Below are 25776 nucleotides of genomic sequence, written 5' to 3'. Positions count from 1 at the left end.
TTAATATCCAGCTAAATAAGAGTTGACTGCATTTAGCTGCAGCATACCCAAGCAACGAAAGTATTGAGAAAGCAAATAACTCGTCTGTATATTTCAAATTCTTTAGCTTGGCATTCAGGGATTTAATTCAAACATAACTTTCCAGGCTTCTTTCCAATTCCAAGTTTGTACTGAAATCCAACCAGTCAACATCCTGGACTTTCCCATATCCACAGCTTTGGTTATGCTACTCAAAGCCCTGTCTGTTCAACTGCCAAGGATTAGAACCCTACTCATTTTTAAAAGATACTGGTTAAATGTCACCTTCCTAATAACCCCAATCAATCTTCCATTCCAATCACTAATTAATTTTAACCTGCCCACAATGAGCCACGTACTTGATAAGCCTTGGGAACTAATCTAGTGAAAAGGAAAATCTCAAGTCAACTGCATGATGAAGATGGTCATATGTGTTCCCTGCCTTCATCCAAAAAGCAAGTAAAGAACAGGAGGACTAGCTAGATGGAGGAAGGAGGGCAGTATGAGTCAGGCTGTGCTAGGTGTGTGGAGCCCCGAATCAGCAGCAACACCATGATCAGGTCCCAAGAACAGACGAGCCATCTTCCTGCATCATTTCTTTCCTCTGTAAGAGGCATCTTGCCTCAGGCTCATGGCTTTCCTCTGAAATCACATGGCACTCTGTCCTTGGCATATCTCTGCTGGGAATGTCTTCTGAACCTCCCACCCCATCTTTCTGAAAACAAAGCTGCCTCTTTCCTCACCTGCTCTCAGCTTTCTAGTATAAAGACCTCTGAACTAGTGTAAATAAGGACACTCCTCTCAAGAGGACTCATGAATTTCTGTTTTTCATTCACTATCAGATGCAATTCATGCCCACATTTATACTAAACAAAAACATATGCACATTTCATATCCCGATCATTAATACTAAAGACAACTGCATACAGACTGCCAGAAGAACTTTCCTTCCCTGCTCTGAGCCATGGCACAATGGTCACTATTCCAAAGAACTTAGTGTGGCTTTAATGCTGAGACAAACTCGGGTTTCCTTCAGTAGGGATATCAGTCGCACACCAGAATCTATGTAGAAAACAGCAACCCTTCAGAACTTCTAATGTATAGAAGATACATAATACATGTTTGTGAATTCTGCTGGCATCGATTGGAACTCCTGTTATTTTCACACTTAAAATATGATGATATGATATGCTTAGCTGGCTCTATAGTTTTATTCATTTTACTCTTTTGAAATGTACACTTCCTTAAGGCAGTTATTTACAATGGACAAAATTGTACAAGTCAAAAAAGTGAACAGAATCAATTCATAACCCAAGTCATCATTTAATTTAAGGGAATAACCAAACATAACCAAACTTTTAGCATAAGATCATATGATAAGACTGAATTGTGTCCCCTCCACCCCCAAAATTCATATGTTGAAGCCCTAACCCTCAGTGTGATTCTATTTGGGACTAGGGCTTTTAGGACATAGGGCAATTAAGGTTAAATGAGGTCATAAGGGTGGGGTTCTAATCCAATAGGATTGGTAGCCTTATAAGATCTGTATGCATGCAGTGAGGCAAGTCTATGTGAGGACATAGTGAGAAGGCAACCATCTACAAGCCAGGAAGAGAGCTCTATCCAGGTAATGAATCAGCCAGCATCTTGATCTTGGGCTTCCCAGCCTCCAGAATTGTGAGAAATATGTTTATGATGTTTAAGCCACCCAGTCTATGGCATTTTGCTAGGGCAGTCGAGTAGACTAATACACCATATATCAGAATGAGCAGACAGCCATAAAATACTAAGGAATTAATTTTAGCTTCACTAAGAAAAATAAAAATGCACCAATTAAAAGTATCACTATTCACTACCATATATTCTCTGTATTCAAGAATCCATACATATGGCACTTTGACTTAGCCCACCAAACATATCTGCAGAAGGGTTATGACATCAGATCCTGATTAGAAAGGTCATTTTTCAGGTTTGAATTTGTGGCTCAGTTTACTCCCCTCCTTTCCTCTCCTTTTCTCTCCCTCTGTCTCTTTTCTTCCTCCTCACTTTCTTTTTTCCTTCCTTCCTTCCTTCCTTCCTCCCTTCCTTCCTTCTTCCCTTCCTCCCTCCCTCCCTTCCTTCTCTTCTTCCTAACAAACTATCTGTTAAGACGTATTTGGTATTTAGCCACTTATACTGTCTTGGGAGTTCTATTTTTCCATGCTTTTACTATAGTGGTATCTTACATCATGATCACTTGCTGTTCCCTGGAAAGAACAGCATCCCAGGAACCATCACTCACTGTGTTCAGGTAGAATTGGGCAGTGTGGTTGTGGGGTTTGGGAAAGGTGGATGAAACAGAACACTCAGGAACTACCGAGCAAGCTGGTTACAATCTCCTCGTTGCTTTCAAAGAACATACATCTAAGGACTGCTGATCATTTACTTGACAACACAAAAGGACAGGAATATGAGTAAATGAACAAAAGCTGAAGCCAGTGATCAGACACACAATTACTTCTAACAGTTTCCTCTTCCTCCTTCCCTAAGGAGCCTGGCAAGACTTCCAGGCAAATAAATAAATATCCTGTGAAGTTATTTATTTAACCCTAGATGTGACCACTTCCCTTAGAGTTAGACCCCTGGCTGATGTGTGGGTTGCTGTATGTGTAAACACTGTTGGATTCTTTTTTATGAGGTAGTAATAGTAGCCATTGTTATTTTTGTTATATAAGAAGTCTCTTTGATAATTCTACAGTGAAGTCAGAGTTTTGAAATTCTAGCAATACAAATAATAATTTCTAACTCTACCCTAATATTTTACTTCTATCATTCACCTCCTAATCCTCTAATTCACATGGGCAAAAATGACAACGTCTTTAAATTAATAATACCTTAATATGTAATAGTTAACAGCCTTCAGAGAGGGCTATTCCAAAAGTTAGTGTTAATGCATATATGGCCAATTAATTTATGACAAATGAGCCAAGAATATACAATGGGGAAAGGACAGTGTCTTCAATAAATGGTGCTGGAAAAACAAGAGAGCCACGTGCAAGAGAATGCAACTGGACCACTATCTTACACCATACACAAAAATTAACTCAAAGTGGATCAAAGATTTGAAGTTAAGACCGTAAGACCTGAAACCATAAAACTTGTAGAAGAAAACATAAGTGGTAAGCTCTTTGACGTCAGCTTGGCAATGATTGTTTTTTGGACCTGACTCCAAAAGCAAAGGCAACAAAAGCAAAAATAAACAAGTGGGACTGCATCAGACGAAAAGTCTTCAGCACAGCAAAGGAAATCATCAACAAAATGAAAAGGCAAGACACTGAATAGGAGAAAATATTTGCAAATCCAAAATATGTAAAGAATACATATAACTCAACAGCAAAAAATAAACAAATAAACAATCTAATTAAAAAATGGGCAGAGGATTTGAATAGACATTTTTTCCAAAGATATTCAGATGGCCAACAGGTATATGAAAAGATGCTCTACACCATTAATCATCAGGTAAATACAAACTAAAACCACAAGGAGATGTCACCTCATGCCCTTTAGAATGGCTATTATCAAAAAAAAACAAGAAGGGGCTTCCCTGGTGGCGCAGTGGTTGAGAATCTGCCTGCCAATGCAGGGGACACGGGTTCGAGCCCTGGTCTGGGAAGATCCCACATGCCACGGAGCAACTGGGCCCGTGAGCCACAATTACTGAGCCTGCGCGTCTGGAGCCTGTGCTCCGCAACAAGAGAGGCCGCGATGGTGAGAGGCCCGCGCACCGCGATGAAGAGTGGTCCCCACTTGCCGCAACTAGAGAAAGCCCTCGCACAGAAACGAAGACTCAACACAGTCATAAATAAATAAATAAAAGAACGTGAATTTCTTTAAAAAAAAACAAAAAACAAGAAATAACAAGTGTTGGCAAGGATGTGGAGAAAAGGGAACACTTGTGCACTGTTGGTAGGAGTGTAAATTGGTGCAGTCAGTGTGGAAAACACTAGGGAGGTTCCTGAAAAAAATTAAAAGTAGAACTACCATAAAATCCAGCAATTCCACTTCTGGGTATCTATCTGAAGGAAAAAACCACTAAATAAAAAAGATATATGCACCCCCCCCACGCATTCATTACAGCATTACTTACAATAGCCAAGACATGAAAACAACCTGAGTGACCATCAATGGATAAATGGATAAAGAAAATGTGGTATATATACACAATGGAATAGTATTCAGCCATAAAAAGGAAGGAAGTCTTACCATTTTTGACAACATGAATGGACCTTGAGGGCATTATGCAGGTGAAATAAGTCAGAGAAAGACAAAAATATATAATCTCACTTATATGTGGAATCTAAAAACAAAAAATTAAAAAAAAATTTTAAACCCCAAATCATAAATACAGAGAACAGATTGGTGGTTGCCAGAGGTAGGGATTGGGGGTGCACAAAATGGGTGAAAGTGGTGAAAATGTACAAACTTCCAGTTATAAAATAAAAGTCATGGGGATGTGACATACAGCAAGGTGACTATAATTAATAATACCGCATTGTATATTTGAAAGTTGTTAAGGGTAGTAGATCTTAAAAATTCTCATCACAAGAAAAAATATTTGTAACTCTGTATGGTGATGGATGTTAACTACACTTATCAAGGTGAACGTTTCACAGTATACAGAAATAATGAATCATTATGTTGTACATCTGAAACTAATATGCTATATGTCAACTGTATCTCAGTATTTAAAGTTAGTATTTTAATATTAAAGTGAGCTTAAAACTTTCCAACATTCATTACTAAGAAAAGTATCACCTGACCGATTTTAAAAGAAATGTTATTTCCAAAATTAAAAGAGTCTTTGCTTCATAATAAAACAACAAATTGAACACAATGGCAGAGGAAGATGGTGAGATACACATGCAAGAAAAGCCGTGGTTTTAATAAGAAATAGCTTCTTTTGAAAGTCGCTAAACTTTGTTGCTGTGAACTTTCTCTTGCAGTAGAGCTTCTCCACTGAGGGGTGAGGGGCATGGTGGTGGTGGGGAGATAAACCACTTGTTGTTGAGAAGCTGCTAACTTACTATTAGCATCTATTGAGTGGGAACATTTGTTCCTCCTCCATCCTAGGAGAAAAGGGAAGAAGGGAGAAAAGACCAACTGATGAAAAAGGGAGTAAGACTAAGTGAATGGGAAAAAAAATTCACATTGTATACTTGTAAGTTGTACAGATATGAACATACATGTGAAACTCCTAGAATTTTTTTTAGTGTTTATTGAAAATTCTAACATGGATCTAACATGGCTAAACATAGATCAATGGTAAGAGTGTCATGTACAAAGGTTTTGATTAATCCAAAAATCTGTGTATCTGAAATCCACAAAAAGAGAACACTATGATCCCATTTGTTCAGTAAAGGTTTCTGTGTACTTTATATACATATACATATGGATACAGAGAGTATTTGTACAGAAACTGTCTAGAAGGACACATTCCAAACTATTAAGATGGCTCCCTCTTAGTTATTTAGTTATTTTTAAATTTAATAAACACCATGAATCCACCAGGCAAAATAAAAACTATAATTTTGACAATAATTATATCTATCCCACCCCTGTGTCCCCCACCTGAGGTAATCATCTTCAACCTTATATTCATTTAACCTTTCTCCCTGTGCACATGTGCAAGAGCTTGTCTTGGCTATATACCTGTGCAATACAGTAGCCTCTAATCACATGTGGCTGTTGAGCATTAAAAATTTGACTAAGAAACTGGGTTTGTTTGTTTTTTTATACAGTCTTAATTTTATTTATTTTTTTAAATGTATTTTATTTTTTTGGCTGTGTTGGGTCTTTGTTTCTGTGCGAGGGCTTTCTCTAGTTGCGGCGAGCGGGGGCCACTCTTCATCGCGGTGCGCGGGCCTCTCACTATCATGGCCTCTCTTGTTGCGGAGCACAGGCTCCAGACGCGCAGGCTCAGTAGTTGTGGCTCACGGGCCCAGCTGCTCCGCGACATGTGGGATCTTCCCAGACCAGGGCTCGAACCTGTGTCCCCTGCATTGGCAGGCAGATTCTCAACCACTGCGCCACCGGGGAAGCCCTAGTCTTACTATTTTAATTGTAATATAATTAAATATTTTTTAGTTAAAAATAAGTATGTATAAATTTTAAAATTTAAAAAGGAGGCATAGGAGGAGTCAAGATGGCAGAATAGGAGGATGCAGAATTTGTCTCTCCTCACAAGTACATCAAGAATACATCTGCAAATGGAACGATTCTCACAGAGCACCTGCTGAACATTAGCGTAAGACTTTGGACACCTGAAAGGACAAGATATAAATCCCCTCACAACTGGGTAGGAAGAAAGAAGGAAAAACAGAAAAGAGGAATCAAAAAAGGGACCTACAACCCTGGGGCATTTGTGGGAACTGGGAGGGGCACCCATCTGAGCAGGCTTGCCTGCCCCTCAAGCCAAGGTCTCCTTGACCCACATAGGCTCCAGGGTCCTGAGCGCCGCCCATTCCAAAGCCTCCTTGGGAAACAGCCCTGGGCACCCCTGCCTGAGACAGGAATCCACCAGTGCTGGTGGGGGCTGAGTGTTAAAGTGCGGGGTTAAGAGAACAGATCCAGGGAGAGGGCTGCTGTTGGCTGTGCCGATACAACAGAGGGGATGGGAGTAAGGGGCTCCGTGGCTGGGAATGCCCCTAGAGGAAGCATGGTCTGCCTAGGAAATGAGGTGCCATCGTTGAGTGGCATGCAATGGGTGGGGCCACCACCAGCCTCACATGCCAGCCCTTGCCTCCGTGGGCACTGGTAAGGACTCCACCAGAGCGAGCGTGCCCCAGTCTGTTACAACTGCCTGCTGGTCTCTGCCACCACAGGCACTTGGTGCATACCCCAGTTGTGGCTGCCATACCCCTCCCTGGCCTGAGTAAGTGTGCCCCAATCAGCCACTGTTTTTGCTCCCTCTCGCCTGGGTGGGGAACAGCCGCCTGAGGGTGGTGCACATGGAGAGGTGGGGCCAAAACAAAAGCTGAGCTCCAGGGGCAGTGCGACTACACAGGCTGTGGATTAAATCTCCATGATCAGCTTGGTAAATCCTGTGTCTGGGAACATATGAATAGACAATGAGTGTTCCCACAACTGAGACCTGTCTAGCTTTAGAAGCAGTGGACTCTGGGGAGAAGTACATGCGGTAGTTTGGTCAGGTGAGAGTCTGAGTGCCCCACAGGGCCCACAGCAGGTCCAGAGACCTACCTAGAGGTACTGGAGGGCCTCCTGGGGAGGCAGGGGTTGGCTGTGGCTCACTGTGGGAGCAAGGATGCTGACAGAGGAGGCGCCAGGAAAATATTCTTATTACTATTATTCCTTTTTTGTTCGCTTCATTTTGTTCAGTTGTTGGTGTTATTGTTTTCATTACTTATTTTTATTTTTTAATATTTTTTATTTTTCTATTTTTACTTTTTTGGGGTTTTTTTCCTGTTTTTGATTTTTTGGGGATCATTTTTATGTGTTGGTTTTATGTTTTCTTTGCCTTTTAAAAAAATATTAGTTTGCTTTCAGTTTTTGTTTTGTTTTTCATTTTTTGTTTTCATTAGTGTAGTCCTTATTGATTGTTCTCATTTTTTAATTCTTTGTTTGTTCTCTTGTTTTTTGTTTTCTATGTTTTGTTTTTGTTTTTTCTGTCTGCTTCTTTGTTTCTTTCTGGTTGTTTGGTTTTGTTTTTACAATTTGTCTTGGGCTTGGTTTGTCTGTTTGTTTTCTTCTTTTTTTGTGTGTGTGTGGGTTGTTGTTGCCATTTGTTTGTTTTTGTTTTTGCTACTTGTCTTGGGTTTTTTTTGCCTGTTTGTTTTATTTTCCTTTTTTTTTGTTCTTTCTTTTTTCTCTGGTCATGCTACGTAGTTTGCAGGCTCTTGGTTCCCTGGCCAGGGGTTGGACCTGGGCTTCCGGGGTTGGAGCACCAAGTCCAGGATGCTGGACCAGCAGAGAATTCCTTAGCCCAGGGAATATTAATTGGTGTGAGCTCTCCTGGAGGTATCCATCCCCACACCAAGACCTGGCTCCACCCAACTGCCTGCAGGCTCCAGTGCTGGAAACCTCAGGCCAAACAACCAGCAAGAAAGGAACACAGCCCCACCCATCAGCAGACAGGATACCTAAAGTCATACTACGCTCACAGACACCTCAAAACACACCACCTGATGTGGCCCTGCCCATCAGAGGGAAAAGACGCAGCTCCACCCACCAGAGCACAGGCACCAGTCCCTCCCACCAGGAAGCCTACACAAGCCCCTGGACCAAACTCACCCACCAGGGGGAAGACAACAGAAACAATGGGAACTATGACACTGCAGCCTGCAAAAAGGAGACCATAAACACAGTAAATTCGACAAAACGAGATGACAGAGAAATAAGTTGCAGATGAAGGAGCAAGGTAAAAACCCACAAGACCAAATAAATGAAGAGGAAATAGGCAATCTACCTGAAAAAGTATTCAGAGTAATGATAGTAAAGATGATCCAAGATCTCAGAAATACAATGGAGGCACGGATTGAGAAGATACAAGAAATGTTTAACAAGGACCTAGAAGAACTAAAGAACAAACAACCAGTGATGAACAACACAATAACTGAAATGAAAAATACACTAGAAGGAATCAATAGCAGAATAACTGAGGCAGAAGAATGGTTAAGTGAGCTGGAAGATAAAATGGTGGAAATAACTGCCAGGGAGCAGCATAAAGAAAAAAGAATGAAAAGAATTGAGGACAGTCTCAGAGACCACTGGGACAACATTAAACACACCAACATTCGAATTATAGGGGTCCTAGAAAAAGAAGAGAAAGAGAAAGGGTTCCAGAAAATACTTGAAGTGATTATAGTTGAAAACTTCTCTAACATGGGAAAGGAAATAGTCACCAAAGTCCAGGAAGTGCAGAGAGTCCCATACAGGATAAACCCAAGGAGAAACATGCCCAGACACATGTTAATTAAACCAATAAAAACTAAATACAAAGAAAATATTTTAAAAGCAGCAGGGAAAAGCAACAAATAACATAAAAGGGAATCCCTGTAAGGTTATCAGCTGATGTTTCAGCAGAAACTCTGCAGGCCAGAAGGGAGTGTCAGGATATATTTAAAGTGATGAAAGCGAAAAACCTACAACCAAGATTACTCTACCCAGCAAGGATCTCATTCAGATTTGACAGAGAAATCAAAAGCTTTACAGACAAGCAAAAGCTAAGAGAATTCAGAACCACCAAACCAGCTTTAAAACAAATGCTAAAGGAACTTCTCTAGGTGGGAAACACAAGAGAAGAAAAAGACCTACAAAAACAAACCCAAAACAATTAGGGAAATAGTAATAGGAACATACATATCGATAATTACCTTAAATGTAAATGGATTAAATGCTCCAACCAAAAGACACAGACTGGCTGAATGGATACAAAAAGACCCATATATATGCTGCCTATAAGAGACCCACTTCAGACCTAGGGACACATACAGACTAAAAGTGAGGGGATGGAAAAAGATATTCCATGCAAATGGAAATCAAAAGAAAGCTGGAGTAGCAATACTCACATCAGACAAAATAGACTTTAAAATAAAGACTATTACAAGAGACAAAGAAGGACACTACATAATGATCAAGTGATCAATCCAAGAAGAAGATATAACAATTGTAAATATTTATGCACCCAACATAGGAGCACCTCAATACGTAAGGCAAATGCTAACAGCCATAAAAGGGGAAATCGACAGTAACACAATAATAGTTGGGTGCTTTAACACACCACTTACACCAATGGACAGATCATCCAGACAGAAAATTAATAAGGAAATGCAAGCCTTCAATGAGACATTAGACCAGATAGACTTAATTGATATTTATAAGACATTCCATTTGAAAGCAGCAAAACACACTTTCTTCTCAGAACATTCTCCAGGATAGATCACATCTTGGGTCACAAATCAAGCCTCAGTAAACTTAAGAAAATTGAAATTGTGTCAAGCATCTTTTCTGACCACAGTGCTATGAGAATAGAAATCAATTAAAGGAAAAAAACTGTAAAAAACGCAAACCCATGGAGGCTAAACACTATGCTACTAAATAACTAAGAGATCACTGAAGAAATCAAAGAGGAAATCAAAAAATACATACAAACAAATGACAATGAAAACACGACGACCGAAAAGCTATGGAAGGCAGCAAAAGCAGTTCTAAGAGGCAAGTTTATAGCAATAAAATCCCGCCTCAAGAAACAAGAAAAATCTCAAATAAACAACCTAAACTTACACCTAAAGCAACTAGAGAAACAAGAACAAAAAAACCCCTAAAGTTAGTAGAAGAAAAGAAATCATAAAGATCAGAGCAGAAATAAATGAAATAGAAATGATGAAAACAATAGCAAAGATCAATGAAACTAAAAGCTGGTTCTGGTTCTTTGAGAAGATAAACAAAATCGATAAATCTTTAGCCATAATCATCAAGAAAAAAAGGGAGAGGACTCAAATCAATAAAATTAGAAATGAAAAAGGACAGATTACAACTGATACTGCAGAAATACAAAGGATCATGAGAGACTACTACAAGCAACTCTATGCCAATAAAATGGCAACCTGGAAGAAATGGACAAATTCTTAGAAAAGCACAACCTTCCAAGACTGAACTGGGAAGAAATAGAAAATATGAACAGACCAATCACAAATAATAAAATTGAACTGTGATTAAAAATCTTCCAACAAACAAAAGTCCAGGACCAGATGGCTTCACAGGTGAATTTTATCAAACATTTAGAGAAGAGCTAACAGCTATCCTTCTCAAACTCTTCCAAAATATTGCAGAGGGAGGAACACTCCCAAGCTCATTCTATGAGGCCACCATCACCCTGATACCAAAACCAGACAAAGACATCACAGAAAAAGAAAATTACAGGTCAATATCACGGATGAACATAGATGTAAAATCCTCAACAAAATATTAGCAAACCGAAACCAACAACACATTAAAAGGATCATACACCATGATCAAGTGGGATTTATCCCAGGGATGCAAGGATTCTTCAATATATGCAAATCAATCAATGTGATACACCATATTAACAAACTGAAGAATAAAAACCATATGGTCATCTGAGTAGATGCAGAAAAATCTTTTGACAAAATTTAACACCCATTTATGATAAAAACTCTCCAGAAAGTGGGCATAGAGGGAACCTACCTCAACATAATAAAGGTCATATATGACAAACCCACAGCCAACATCGTTCTCAATGGTGAAAAACTGAAACCATTTCCTCTAAGATCAGGAACAAGCCAAGGTTGCCCACTCTCACCACTATTATTCAACATAGTTTTGGAAGTTTTAGCCACGGCAATCAGAGAAGAAAAAGAAATAAAAGGAATCCAAATCGGAAAAGAAGGAAAACTGTCACTGTTTGCAGGTGACATGATGCTATACATAGAGAATCTGAAAGACGCTACCAGAAAACTACTAGAGCTAATCAATGAATTTGGTAAAGTAGCAGGATACAAAATAAATGCACAGAAATCTCTTGCATTCCTATACACTAACTATGCAAGATCAAAAAGAGAAATGAAGGAAACAATCCCATTTACCATCACATTCAAAAGAATAAAAAACCTAGGAATAAACCTACCTAAGGAGGCAAAAGACCTGTATGCTGAAAACTATAAGATACTGATGAAAGAAATCAAGGACGACACAAACAGATAGAGAGATATACCATGTTCTTGGATTGGAAGAATCAATATTGTGCCCTATCAAATTACCAATGACATTTTTCACAGAACTAGAACAAAATATTTTACAATTTGTATAGAAACACAAAAGACTCCGAATGGCCAAAGCAGCCTTGAGAAAGAAAAATGAAGCTGGGGGAATCAGGCTCCCAGATTTCAGACTATACTACAAAGCTACAGTAATCAAGACAGTATGGTACTGGCACAAAAACAGAAATAGAGATCAAAGGAACAGGATGGAAAGACCAGAGATAAACCCACGTACCTATGGTCAACTAATCTATGACAAAGGAGACAAGAATATACAGTGGAGAAAAGACAGTCTCTTTAATAAGTGGTGCTGGGAAAACTGAACAGCTACATGTAAAAGAATGAAATTAGAACACTCCCTAACACCATACACAAAAATAAACTCAAAATGGATTGAAGACCTAAATGTAAGGCCAGACACTATGAAACTCTGAGAGGAAAACATAGGCAGAACATTCTTTGACATAAATTGCAGCAAGATCGTTTTTGACTCACCTCATAGAGTAATGAAAATAAAAACAAAAATAACAAATGGGTCCTAATGGAACTTAAAAGCTTTTGCACAGCCAAGGAAACCATAAACAAGACGAAAAGACAACCCTCAGATTGGGAGAAAATATTTGCAAATGACGCAACTGACAAAGGATTCATCTCCAAAATATACAAACAGCCCATGCAGCTCAATATCAAAAAAACAAACAACCCAATCCAAAAATGGGCAGAAGACCTAAATAGACATTTCTCCAAAGAAGACATACAGATGGCCAACAAACACATGAAAAGATGCTCAATATCACTAATTATTAGAGAAATGCAAATCAAAACTACAATAAGGTATCAACCCACACCAGTCAGAATGGCCATCATTAAAAAATCTACAAACAATAAATGCTGGAGAGGGTGTGGAGAAAAGGGAACCGTCTTACACTGTTGGTGGGAATGTAAATTGACAAAGCCACTATGGAGAACAGTATGGACGTTCTTAAAAAACTAAAAATAGAACTACTATATGATCCAGCAATCCCACTACTGGGCATATATCCAGAGAAAACCATAATTCAGAAAGACACATACATCCAAATGTTCATTGCAGCACTATTTACAATAGCCAGGACATGGAAGCAACCCAGGTGTCCATCAACAGAGGAATGGTTAAAGAAGATGTGGTACATATATAGAATGGAATATTACTCAGTCATAAAAAGGAACAAAATTGTGTTATTTCCAGAGACCTGGGTGGACCTAGAGACTGTCATTCAGAGTGAGGTCAGAAAGAGAAAAACAAGTATAGTATATTCATGCATATATGTGGAATCTAGAAAAATGGTTTAGATGATCTTATTTGCAAAGGAGAAATAAAGACACAGTTGTAGAGAACGAGTGTATGGAATACCAAGAGGGAAGAGGGTGGTGGGATGAATTGGCACACTGGGATTGACATATATACCCCACTAAGTATAAAATAGGTAACTAATGAGAACCTACTGTATAGCATAGGGAACTCTACTAAGTGTCTTGTGGTGACCTAAATGGCAAGGAAATCCAAAAAAGAGGGGATATATGTATACGTATGGCTGATTCACTTTGCTGTATAGCAGAAACTGACACAGCAGTGTAAAGCAACTATACTCCAATAAAAATAAAACAAAGTAAAATAATGAAAAGGAGGCATACTACTGATGCAGAATCAAAAGGAGATGCAGAAACTGGCAGTGGAACCAGAACAGTAAAGAAAAAGGAGCCTGGCTGAAAGTATGTTGGAAATTTCATGATAAACAGCAATTGCAATTTGTTGGAGCAGAGCAAAAGGAAAAAAGCTATTTGTTTGCTGTGTAAAAAATGGACAATATTAAGAGACATTTTTAGCAAAGACATAGGGAACTTGATAACTTGCTTCTCAACAGTCAAAAAGAATTGATGACATTAGTCACCTGTAATCAAAATTAAATGTACAGTGAAACATTTTGAAGTGATTTTAAACAGAATCTGAGCTGATTCTGTATCTGTATGATACTCATGTTCAGTCTTCTAAAGCAGATTCCTGAAAAGTGTCATGGATACCATTGTTAAATCATTCAGTAAATATTTGCAAATGCTATGGATCAATGCCAGACAATGGAACTCTTAAAAGAAATAGAACACAATACATTTAATATCTGTGTTCTTTGCCTGTACTTGTTGGTTAAGTCATGGAAGAAATATACAAAGATTTATTGTATTGTTAAGTCCAATTCAAGATTTCATTAAAACAAAAAAATGCTTTTCAAATATTCAATAATTAAAGACAAAAAAATACTTAAAGACAAAAAAATGGCAGAGTAATTTATATTTTCTCATTGATATCAGACTACATGTAAATGAGCTTAATTTGAAGCTCCTAAAAAAAAAGGAAATGCTGATTTGTAACCTAGCTAACCTAGCTAAACAGGCACAAAATTTCGTGTTAAAACTGAAAATTTTCAGAGTACAATACAATGAAATTAATTTTACACATTTTCTAACACAAATCAATTTTAAGAAAAATTTGAAGAATGCTTTGCTGACATTGATAAATTTATAGTTGCTTATAAATTTATGCAATACCTTTTTGAATTTAATGTTAAAAATATGACTTAAGTATCAGTAAAGTTATTTAACTTGGACAGAGATAGTTTTGAAACTGATATGTTATTGCTTCAAAGTCAAATCAAATCTTCTAAAAAAAAGAACCAGTTGTGTTAATGTACATGCATATATTAAGAGAAAATAATTTTTTGGTACGTGATTAATGTATTGGGACTTTTAGGTATGTTTGGAATTATTAGGGTATGTGATTCTGCTTTTTCGATTGCAAATTTTATGAAATCTAATAGAGATCAAGCATTTCTGATAAAAATTTGGCATCCAAATTGAGACATACTCTAAGTATAAAATACATAGTGGATTTATAAAATTTAGCACAAAAAATGTAAACTATCTCATTCATAATATGCTATATTGATTACAGTTCAAAATGATAACATCTTGGGTATTTTCAGTCAAATATAAAATGTACTAAAATTAATTTCATCTGTTTAAATATGACCACTAGAAAATTTTAAGTTACATACATGGCTCAAATATCATTTCTACTGAGCAGCACTTGTATATATCCAGAAACGGAATTGCTGAGTTATAAAATATTTTATGGTTCTACACTTGAAAATAATGCCAAATTGTTTTCCAAAGTCTCTGGATTATCAGCATCAACATCACCAGAGAACATGTTAAAAGGCAAATTCCCAGGCTGAATCAGAAACTCTGGAGATGTGGCCCAGCAATCTGTATTTCCAAGTGACACAAACTCAAGTTTGAGAAATCACTGGCCTAGTACTTAGAACAGACTTAGAAATATGCCATTTTGGAAAGGAAGTCCTGTCTTTGTTATGGTCATATTTTTGAATGTTTGCAACATCTACAAATCTTGGAGACAAAAATAGGCTTCTATAGCCTCCTGGTAGTGAGAGCCATGCCTTTGGTGAAAGTGACTGAAAGCCACCTTTAAACAACCTAGTCACCCTAGTGCAGAAGAAAGGACTGAGGCTTCAGAACCTGAATACCAACACCAGCACTTCTTAGCTGTGAACTCTTAAAAGGTCTTTTACCTCCTGGAGCTTTGGTATTCTCCACTATAAAGTGGGAATTATAGCACATACCTCAAAATATGGTTGTGAGGATTAACAAGGCTCACACAAAGTGCTAGACACAGAAAAGGGACACCATAAATAGTAGCCTTATAAAACTAAAGCTCTGATCAGGAGCATGTGGCCAGTGAATAAGAGCCATTATCCTAGGCTTCTTTGGAAATGACCCTTCGTGAAGTACATTCCCTAGTAAAGCAACTATATTTTCCATACCTGGAAAACAAAATGGAAGCAACTGTGAGCCCCAATTTGGGCAGATCTCAGAAAGAGCCTTAAGACTCTATGTTTTAGGAATTCTGTATTATAATCGAACTCTACCCTGCCCAACAGGTTAGCTGATAGCCACTTGGCTATATAAATTAACTGGAACTTCTATTTCTGATCAAGATGGAGTAACGGGGCCCAGATTTACCCTTCTGCCTAAAACAACTAAAAAAATAGATAAGATATGTGAGAATGGCACTCAAGGCATTGGACATAGGCAATAAAGAACAGTGATCCCTGAGGGATGGGAAACAAGCAAGGTAAGCCGTATCCACTTACTGCCTAAAGAGATATTTTAGGCTGTGCCCGGGAAAGAGTTCTAGAGAGGAGAGAGCTACACAGAGAGAACTCTGGAGAGGTGTAGAGGCTTCCCGTCAAGTGCTCGGCAGAGTACTGATTATCACATACACATGAGGAAAGAGGCTGGGGAAAGAACCACGGAAAAGAGACAACAATCCTTAGAGATCACACAGAGATGGGAATGGTGCCTGTTTCCATCTGCCAGAGAGGAAAATCTCATCATTCAGGAGCATTGGTTAGAGTACAAAGATGGGTCTTACTTCAATAAAAGGGGAAAAATACCCTTAGATTAAACACAGCTCTGGTCCTGCACAACAATGCTTAAAAGAATCAAATTGTTTGTTTCCAAGTAATTTAGGCACACCCCAGGACAAAGATCAGGAATATTTATAGGAATACAAAAATATCCAACACCCAACAAAGTAAAATTCACAATGCCTGACTTATAATAAAAAATTACCAGGCATGCAAAGAAGCAGAAAAATATGACCCATAATCAAGAGAAAAGCCAATCAACTGAAACTGACTGAGAAATGATAGAATTAGTAGACAAGGACGTTGAAACAATTATTATGACTATATTTCATATGTTCAGAAGCTAGAGGGAAGAACATGTTAAGTGAAGACATGGAAGATATAAAAAAAAGACCAAGTTGAACTTCTAGAGATGAAAACTACATCGTCTGAAATGAAAAATGCATTGGGTGGGATTAACAAGAGATTATATATTTCAGAAGAAAAGATTAGTGAACTTGAAGGGGAGGCAGTAGAAATCATCCAAAATGAAACACAGAAAAAGGACTGGAAAAAAATTAACAGGGCATCAGTGAATTGTGGGGCAATATCAAGCGATTAAATAAACCTATAACTGGAGTCCCCAAAGGAGAAGTGGAGGGGGACTAAAAAAAATTTGAAAAATAATGGTTGAAAACTTCTAAACTTGATGAAAACTAAGTCCACAAATCCAAAACACAAAACAAACTTCAAACACAAGAAAGATGAAGAAAACTACATGGAGTCTCATAATCAAATTGCTCAAAAATAAACGATAAAGAGAAAATTTTAAAAGCAGACAGAAAAGAAAGACACATTTATACAGAAGAACAAAGACAAGAAAAAGAGTAAATGATTTCTCTTAACATCAGGAACAAAATTAGGATGTCTAATCTCACCACTTCTATTCAGCTTTTTACTGGAGGTCCTATTCAGTGCAATAAGGTAGGAAAAAGAAATGAAAGGCATCCACACTGGGAAGGAAAAAGTAAAACTGTCTTTACTCACAAGACATAACTGTCTATGTTAAATATCTGATAGAATCTATGAAAAAGCCACTAGAAGTAATAAGTGAGTTTAGCAAGGTTGTAGGATACAAGGTCAATATAAAAAAAAATCAATTGTATTTCTATATACTACAACAAACAACTGGAAATTTAAATTTAAAAAGCACTACCATTAATAATAGCATAAAAATATGAAACATGTAGGGATATAGACAAAAGATGTGTAAGATCTGCACACTGAAAACTATAAAACATTGCTGAGAGAAATTAAAGAAGACCTAAGTTAACAGACAAAAATGCTATGTTAATGAGTTGGAAAACATGATATTGCTAAGATGTCAATTCTCCTTAAATTGATCTATAATTCAATGCAATGTCAATCAAATCACCAGCAGGCATCTTTCTGGTAGAAATTGACAAGCTGATTCTAAAATTTATATGGAAATTCAGAGGACTAGGAGTGCCAAAACTAGCTCCAAAAAGAACAAGTTGGATGGCTAATACTACCTGATTTCAAGATTTATTATAAAGCTATAGTTATCCAACCAGTGTTGTACTGGCATAAATATATACAAAAATATCATTTGAATAAAATAGAGTCCAGAAATAGATCTACACATATATGATCAATTATTTTTCAACAAAGTTGCAGAAGCAATTCAACAAATGGTGCTGGAACAACTGGATATCCACAGGCAAAAAACACAACCACCATGACCACCACCAAAAGAAAGACTTTAATCCTTATCCCACACCATGCACAAAAATTAACTCCCACACCATGCACAAAAATTAACTCAAAAATCATAGTCCCAAATCTAAGAAAACATAAGAGAAAATCTTTGTGACCTTGGGTGAGGCAAATATTTCTTAGATATGACACCAAAAGCACTATCCATAAAATAAAAAATTTATAAACTGGACTTCATCAAAATTTAAAACTTCTGCTCTTTGAAAGGCACTGTAGAGAGAATGAAAAAAAAAAAAAACAAATCACACACCACAAGAAAATATTTTCAAATCATGTATATGATAAAGGACTTGTATCCAGAATACATAAAAACTCTACACAATAATATATTAAAAAACCAGCCCAATAAGAAATGGGCAAAAGGTTTGAACAGTACTTAAGAAGATCTATGGATAAAATAAGCACATGAAAAAATGCTCAATATCATCTGTCATTAGGGAAATGAAAATTAAGACCACACCAAGTGAAATAAAGAGCAGTGATCACACCAAGTTCCTAAGCATATAGAACAACCGGAATGCTCACACTGCTGGTGGGAATGTAAAATGGGACAACTAGTTCGGAAAACAGTTTGGCAATTTCTTACAAAGTTTAACATACACCTACCACACAGCCCAGCCACTTCATTCCCAGAGATTTATCCAAGAGAAATGAGTATGTCCACACATAGACCTGTACACAAGTGACCAAAGTGGCTTTAATTGTAATCCCTAAAAAAATGGAAACGACCCAAATGTCCAGCGACAAGTGGGTGGATAAACAGTGAACAAAGTATTGTATATCCATACAATAAAATACTATTCAGTAATAAAAAGCAACAAACTATTGATACACACTATAACATGAATAAATCCCAAATTAATTATTCTGGGTGAAAGAAATCAGACCCATTCCCTCCCCCCAAAAAAGTACATTATGAATAATTCCATTTATATAAAAATCTAGAAAAAGTAAACTAATCTACAGTGATAGCTTATCAGTGGTTGCCTGGGGATATGAGGGAAGGGAAGGGCAGGAAGGAGAAATTACAAAGGTTTATGAGGAACCTTTGTGGGTGATAGATATGTTTATGCTAATTTTGGTAGTGGTTTCATGGCTGTATACAAATGTCAAAACTTATCAAATTTTATACTTTAAACACATGCAGTTTATTATATGTCAGTTATATTTCAATGAAGCTGTCAACTTTTAAAGTTGATTTAAACTGAGTAAAATTAAAAGTTCAGTTAATCAGTTACACTAGTCACATTTCAAGTTTTTAATTGCCACGTGCAGGTCATGGCTATCATTGTGGACAGTACAAGTGTAGGACATTTTCATCACCACTCAGAGTACTATTCGAAGCAGCTGATCTAACACATTAAAAAAGCATCTGTTTCTTTCATTCCTCCTCCATCTACCTACCCCAAACTTCAAAACTGGGAATAAGCATGGTAGCATGGCACTGATATATAAATTACGGGAGAAGTTTTAAAAGCAGATTTTATTAAGTTTAATGTAAGTTTAATGTAAAATACACCTTCTATTCATAAACATATATAGCACACTATTTCCTCACTTAGGTATCACAGCTTCTACGGATTACATTTAATTAGTTTCTTCCAAAGCTCAAGTTGAAGGCAATTTTAAACTAACTGACATGGGAAAAATGAAACAGACAGCACCGTCTCGGAACATACTTTTTCCTTGTAAGCAAAGTGGTTATAGCTAAAATGTAACTCCTAAAAGAGAATATACATTTTTTTCATATACTTACAGATATTTTATGAGTTAGTCTGAAATATGTAGCGTGTTTCAGAATACGCTACATAATGCAACTAAATTTTCTTATTTAAAAGAATCAAGCATATAACTCACAGTAAATATAAACACACGTTTCAACTATAAGAACAGATGTAAAAAGAGAAGACTATGGTATATATGGAAATGTTTCACATTCAAGTTCATAAAATTAGGACAGAGAAGTCGTTAAACTTAGTATTCTTACTGACACTTTTTTCCTTCTCTCCCTATAGCTTTCAGTTTTGAGAGGAGTGATTTTATTAAAAAAGACTCAAGCTCTCTTTTCTGTTTCCTCCTACCACCACCCCACCCCTCCGTGTAGCCTGTGGACTTGGGAGGCAGAGTCTATGTTTGCTCTGTGTTTTTGTTTCAGTATACAGAACTCAGGGCTGGAATCTTCAACCTGCCCTGTTCCAAAGGCTGATACACTAAACCTTGATGCACAGTTTGATGTCTGAGTCATCTCTGTCTTAGAAATGGATACAGAAAAAGGCAGTTGGGGCTGGAGGGAGAGGGGAGGCTGGTGGCCAGTGTAGACCAATCAACCAAGACAACCCCCAAACAGTGTATTGTAGTCGATAAGCAAGAAGTATAAAAATAGAACCCAAGTACCTCTGTTGTTTGTAGAAGCAGAACTCACAAGCCAGTTTCACTTACTTTTTTACACCGACAGAGCCATTTTCCTTGTTTTCCATGTCAACAGATAGCATGGGGAGGCTGCAGGGTTCCTTTACTTCAGCAACTAATCAATAAGGGAGAAAAGCTTATGTTTAATTCTTAGAAAGTGAGAGAAGAATATATATTCTGAATCGGAAACATAATGGTCCCTTTTACAGCCTCACACCAGTTCACGTATGTTTGCTTACATCTCTAGTTCCCTCAGAGACTGGAGAGACGTGATTAAACCTAAAGAACTGGAGGAGACGTATTGGGGTGCTTTCATCTGTACTGGCACTCCCTGCCTTGACAATAAGCGTTTGCAAATGAAATTGAATCCTCGTTCAAAACAAGTGTTGTGTGAACTGGCACAGCTTCCTCCGGGTGCCAAGCTCTCACTTAAGACATTGCAACTTATAAATGAGTCAAAGTCGAGAAAAACAATCCCCCTTTTCCTCCCCTTCCCACCACGGGCTATGATTTCTTCTTTTCTTACTGTATTTGTTTTTCTGTCCACTCCCACTGCTCCTCTATTTTTTCATTGCGATGCAAAAGAGCACTTAAAGCTTTCGTCAGCAAGTATTCCCCTACCTCACATATTCTCAATGAAAACCTCAAAAACCTGTCTGTGAGATGGCCACGCTGTGGTGAATCTGGAAGCTCACAAAAATGTCAGATAGCCCTTAGCACAGAAAGGTGGTGCTGGTGTGTGTGTGTGTGTGTGTGTGTGTGTGTAAGAGAGGGTAGGCAACTCGTTAGATTTATATAAAAATCATCAAAACATTCAAGGAGATATAGTAGCATCCATCACTTTGTCTTTTTGTTTAGTAGGAAGAGGACTGAAAAAATAAAATCCCTCCACAATTAATATGCAATTAGCAAGATGAAAAATCTATGAACAAAACTGCTGGAAAAAAAAAAAAAACTAGTTCTGAAACATGCTTGTTCTTCTGCAGCTGAAGCCATAAATTAAATACATTTCCTCTCAAATCACTTTATACTTCGGCACTCCTTCCCCTAGGGATTACTCTGACATGACAAGTGCATCATTTAGTATATTCACAAGATTTTATCACTGTTAGAGAAGTAGATGATTAACAAATAATACTGTAAGTGTGGGATTATCTTCACTGCTGATACATACACGTGCACACGCACACACACACACACACACACAAACTTCCAGTCGCTAAACCACTTAGATCATCCATAGAGAAATCCAACATTTAAGATACATATAGATATTAACATACATCCACACACCGTTACAGAGTAGACAGAAGATAGTGCTGCTTGCTCCATGCCAAAAGAATGATTTCACTTCAGTTGGAAACTGTTACACATTCACCATTTTCTAAGCATCTCAGAAACAAAACAAAACAAAACACTCACAATGATACTCTGCAACACCACACTACATTGTCTTATTATTATTATTTTTTTTTCTTGTGGAAGAGTAAAAAGAAAACCTACCTAGAAGCAACTAAAACATGTCATTTTTTATAGGCTTATCAAGAACAGCCAAAGAAACCCCAATGTTTTCTTTCACAAAGTAGGCTGGCAAAGGAATTCAATAAGGAGGTACAATTTGACACAGTGAAATAAAACCAGGCTGGCTCTCAGCCAACATGACGTTAGGAATCACACACAAGCTGCACCAACTGCCTTCTGGTTCATGGCTGACTTTTTAAAGCTACAGTGTGCCTGTTCACTTTTGCTAACTACCTTCAGCACAATTAGTGGAAGTGAATGAATCATGAGTCTCCAAACTGCAGAATTCTCCCTGCACCTGTCTTGTTCAAAGAAAAACAAGCTATATCAAGAGCCTCTTATTTTCTCCCTCCCCTTCATTGTTTCTGCATCATATGTCTTTGCTGCTGTTCTGAGCATGAATGCTATGTGTCAAACTATTTCTTTTTCTTTCCTGTAGGAGAAAAGAGAAAATAAGAGAAAGCCTGGTGCTTATGCACTATACCCAGTGAACACCCAGAAGCTGCAGTCCTGTTACCCTTTCTTCCTAGTTGAGAATCGCCAACAAAGTTTCCAGGGCTGGCTTTTAAGTAATCTCTTTGTGTGAATAAGGCAAGCACTGCCCAGCTGAAAATCCTTTTATTTCATTATGCAGGAAGTAACATATTTCAGAGAGGATGCAAAGTAGATGACCAGATCTCCTGAGAACGCCCACATTCTTTAATTTTGGCGTTCATCCTACCAGATGAAGTCAGCAAAAAATTCAAAATAAAACAAACGTTATTCTACAAAACAAAAACAATTAGTCTGGGAGGTTTCATTTTAACTGTTTATCCCAGTTGCGTAAAAAGCATAATTCAACAGATTCAACACTTATTTTCTATGAGCACCTGGTACTATATTAGTTACATACGAAAAAGAAGATCTTATGCCAGCCCCCAAATTCGTAGTATCTTCCACCACCATCCTAGGTCCCAGTTCTGGTAAGTGGGAGATGGAGTAGGGGCTGGGCATGATCTTTCTATTAAGTTACCCCGGTCAACCTCACAGTTCTCTTGCTTGCTTGGCTGGGAACTAGTGCTCAAGGGAAACATTCCCATTCCACAAATGTGCTGTACATACACTAGAAACATAAATGATTGTCAGTGAAATAAACACCAATCAATATTTGCACACTTTTAGGTCAAGATGTCAACAAAACCTCTCAAGGTAGGGCAGAGAATTACAGGTTCTGAAGAAGGATCCTAGAAAAAGTCATCTGCTGCTGTAATAGTGTGTAGACTTCAGGCAGAATTGAGGAGAAAGCTGCTGGTCTCCCTTTTCTTTAGTACTTTTTAAGGGTACTAGAAGATCAGCAACTATAATCCAAATTTGCAACCTGAATTTCAAAGTCAATTTTTTCCCCTTACTTATTGCAGAAATTATATTAGAAATTTTCAAGTTCTTGAAAGATCATCGCTGAGAAAAATTTCAAGGGCTCTCTCTGCCCATCTTTGCCATTACCCCCTTGAAAGAGCAAATAATAATAATTTAGGAAAGAATTCTAAATGTTCGTATATGTTTGAGTACCATTTTTTGAGCACGGCTCAAACAGGTGGGGTTTTTTTGTTTGTTTTACCACCACTGATCAAAATGATGAACTCTTCTGGAGATAGAGCACTCTTTCACCAACAGATTCCATAATGCTTTTGGGCTTGATCTGAAATTTCTCAGCTGTTTTCCAACTAAATTCAAACGGAAGGGCGCTGGGCTGTGAGTCCTGAGGGCAAGGGATAGAGAAGAGGGTGTCCTGACAGCACTGTCATGCCACTGCTCAGAAAAAAATCAGGTTCAGCACACCACTCTTGAAAGGAAAGAGGCAAAGAAAATGTAGTTATACTGACTCTTCCTTAGACACACTCACAGGAGAAAGGATTCTGTGAAGTTTCTCCAGGAATTTCTTCCTACATATAGAAAAGGACATCCCTTCCTGTCTTGCCTGCTGTGATCAAAAGTTTGCCTGTTACACAAGGGTATGGGTTTCAGGAGGTATTGTGAAAAATCAATCCCTTTTTATACAAAATGTGCCACAAATTCTGACAACAGGAGGTTTCACTCATCAGCTAGTTTCTAACTTTGGAATAAACTGACATTTGTGGGTATAAGTATATATACTAGTACTCAACCACTTCCTCTTTACTCCCTCCACCAAACTGATATTAACCCTCTTCTCTGCTAATAAAAATTACGTGTATTTGTGTGTAGTGTGGTGTCTGGTTGTGTGTGGTGCATAGCATAAAGGCAGTGTGTGTGATGAGTGTTATGTGTACGCTGTGTAATATGTGCGTGTTTGTGGTGTGTGTAGTGTGTGGTATTTGTGTGTTGGCAGAATATGTAGTGTGCACGGTGTTTGTGTGTATGTGTGTGTGTAGTGTGTAAGCGTAGAGTGAGAGATACACATGCAAACCAACAAGACCTTCTGATCCAGGATATCATGGGATGTACTAAAATAACTTCGGAGATCCTCGTGCTAGGATTCTGGAGCAGAACTTTCGGGGACACTTGGGAATGGGCTCAGATAGCAGGGGAGATGGGTCAGAAAGGACGGGGAACTGGCGCCTCGATCTGCTGCTTTTATTGATCCGCACTCATCCCCCAGAGGCCCAGTGCCCTCCCCCAGGACCCTCCCGCCGGCCTTGTCTCCAGGAGTGGGCCCGCAGGCGCATCCAGCCCGCGTCGCAGAGCGCAGACCTGGGTGCACAGGGCTGCAGAAGTAATCTCGAGAAGCCGCCCGAGGGCACGGCCGAGCTCAACGGGTCCCCAAGGGCATCTCAAGGAAAACTAAGGAGGGCCTGGAGAGGGGGCGGTGGGGGCAGAACAGAGGGCAGCAGAGGAGATGCCAGAGAGCCTCTTGGACCAGCCGGTCCCGTCCGATAGCCAAACGACTCGCTTGTGGCACTGGTGACAGAGGGGAAAGTTTCTGGCTAAGACTTTTAAGAAGAAACCGTTCGTCCTTGAGACTGGGGGCTCCCCGGGGGAGCTCGTCTTTGGAAAGGGAGTAGGGGGGTGTGGCGCTCGCTGTGCGCCCAGCCGAGCCGTGCCACCTCCCGGTCCCATCCTGCGAGCTCTGCCCCGCAGCCCCCGGTGAGCCGCAGCTCTCCGCGGAGCCGGGCACGCTTCTGCCCCCAGTTCCACTCCAGGGTGACAGATTCCACGCTCGGGGGTGCAACAAGCTGCAGGAGCACCGGACACACAGCAGAGACGAGGGAGGGCAGGGCGGTTTTTATTGTGGCTTTCTTCGTTTCCTTCCATCCTGGAGAGGGGGGAAGACGGGCACGTTCCCAGCGCGCTCGCAGCACGAGCGGATCACTTACCTCCCCGCATGGCCGGCGCCGGGAGGCTTTACCCCGCACAGAGCTCGCCGGCCGCCACGCGCCCAGCCCCAGTGCAGCCGGCCGGGCGCGCGGGGCACGCCGGGACTTGTAGTCTCCGCGGGCGGGGTAGGGGTCCAAGGGCTGGGGCGGCTCGGAAGCCGAGAGGCCCGGAAGGGAAGGGACGAGGCCGGGGCGTTGAGAAGGTAAGGGAGGACATTTGCAAGAACTTAAAACTTCCTGGGAGCTGGAGGTGGGAAACACTCCTAGAGAGACTTTTAAATTGGGGGTCTTCAGGCTAATACCATTTTTTCTTCCCGTCTGACTCGCACGTGGCAACTCTGATGAAGTTTTTAGCTGGGTTTTGGCAGTTATGACAAGTAGAGATTTCCCGGCCGAGCCCATATTGTTTAGGGCCTTACTCTGCCTTCACCCCGAACACACACGTGGCATTCTCTGCTTGGAACA

The 25776-nt window shown here is 39.1% G+C and overlaps 1 protein-coding gene across 3 annotated transcripts in view; it reads right to left on the bottom strand.

Moving 5' to 3' along the window:
- Positions 1-25385, bottom strand: part of SAMD13 (sterile alpha motif domain containing 13) — a 49198-nt gene extending 23813 nt beyond the window's left edge. Inside the window, exons 1-2 of one of the 3 annotated variants that reach the window (XM_059899630.1) lie at positions 25312-25385; positions 20489-20573 (exon numbers count right to left, since the gene is read on the bottom strand). In XM_059899630.1, the coding sequence (XP_059755613.1) occupies positions 20489-20573; positions 25312-25321 (95 nt within the window). In that variant the 5' untranslated portion in view covers positions 25322-25385. Of the gene's footprint in view, positions 1-20488; positions 20574-20984; positions 21026-21961; positions 22048-25311 lie in introns of those variants that run through there. The other 2 variants (XM_059899634.1, XM_059899639.1) reach the window with 2 other exon arrangements.
- Positions 25386-25776: the final 391 nt, after the last annotated feature.

This window comes from Balaenoptera ricei, chromosome 1 (genome assembly GCF_028023285.1).
Source record: "Balaenoptera ricei isolate mBalRic1 chromosome 1, mBalRic1.hap2, whole genome shotgun sequence".
Lineage (NCBI taxonomy): Eukaryota > Metazoa > Chordata > Mammalia > Artiodactyla > Balaenopteridae > Balaenoptera > Balaenoptera ricei.
The sequence above is the reverse complement of the archived record's forward strand: the minus strand, read 5'-3'. Positions and strand labels throughout refer to the sequence as shown.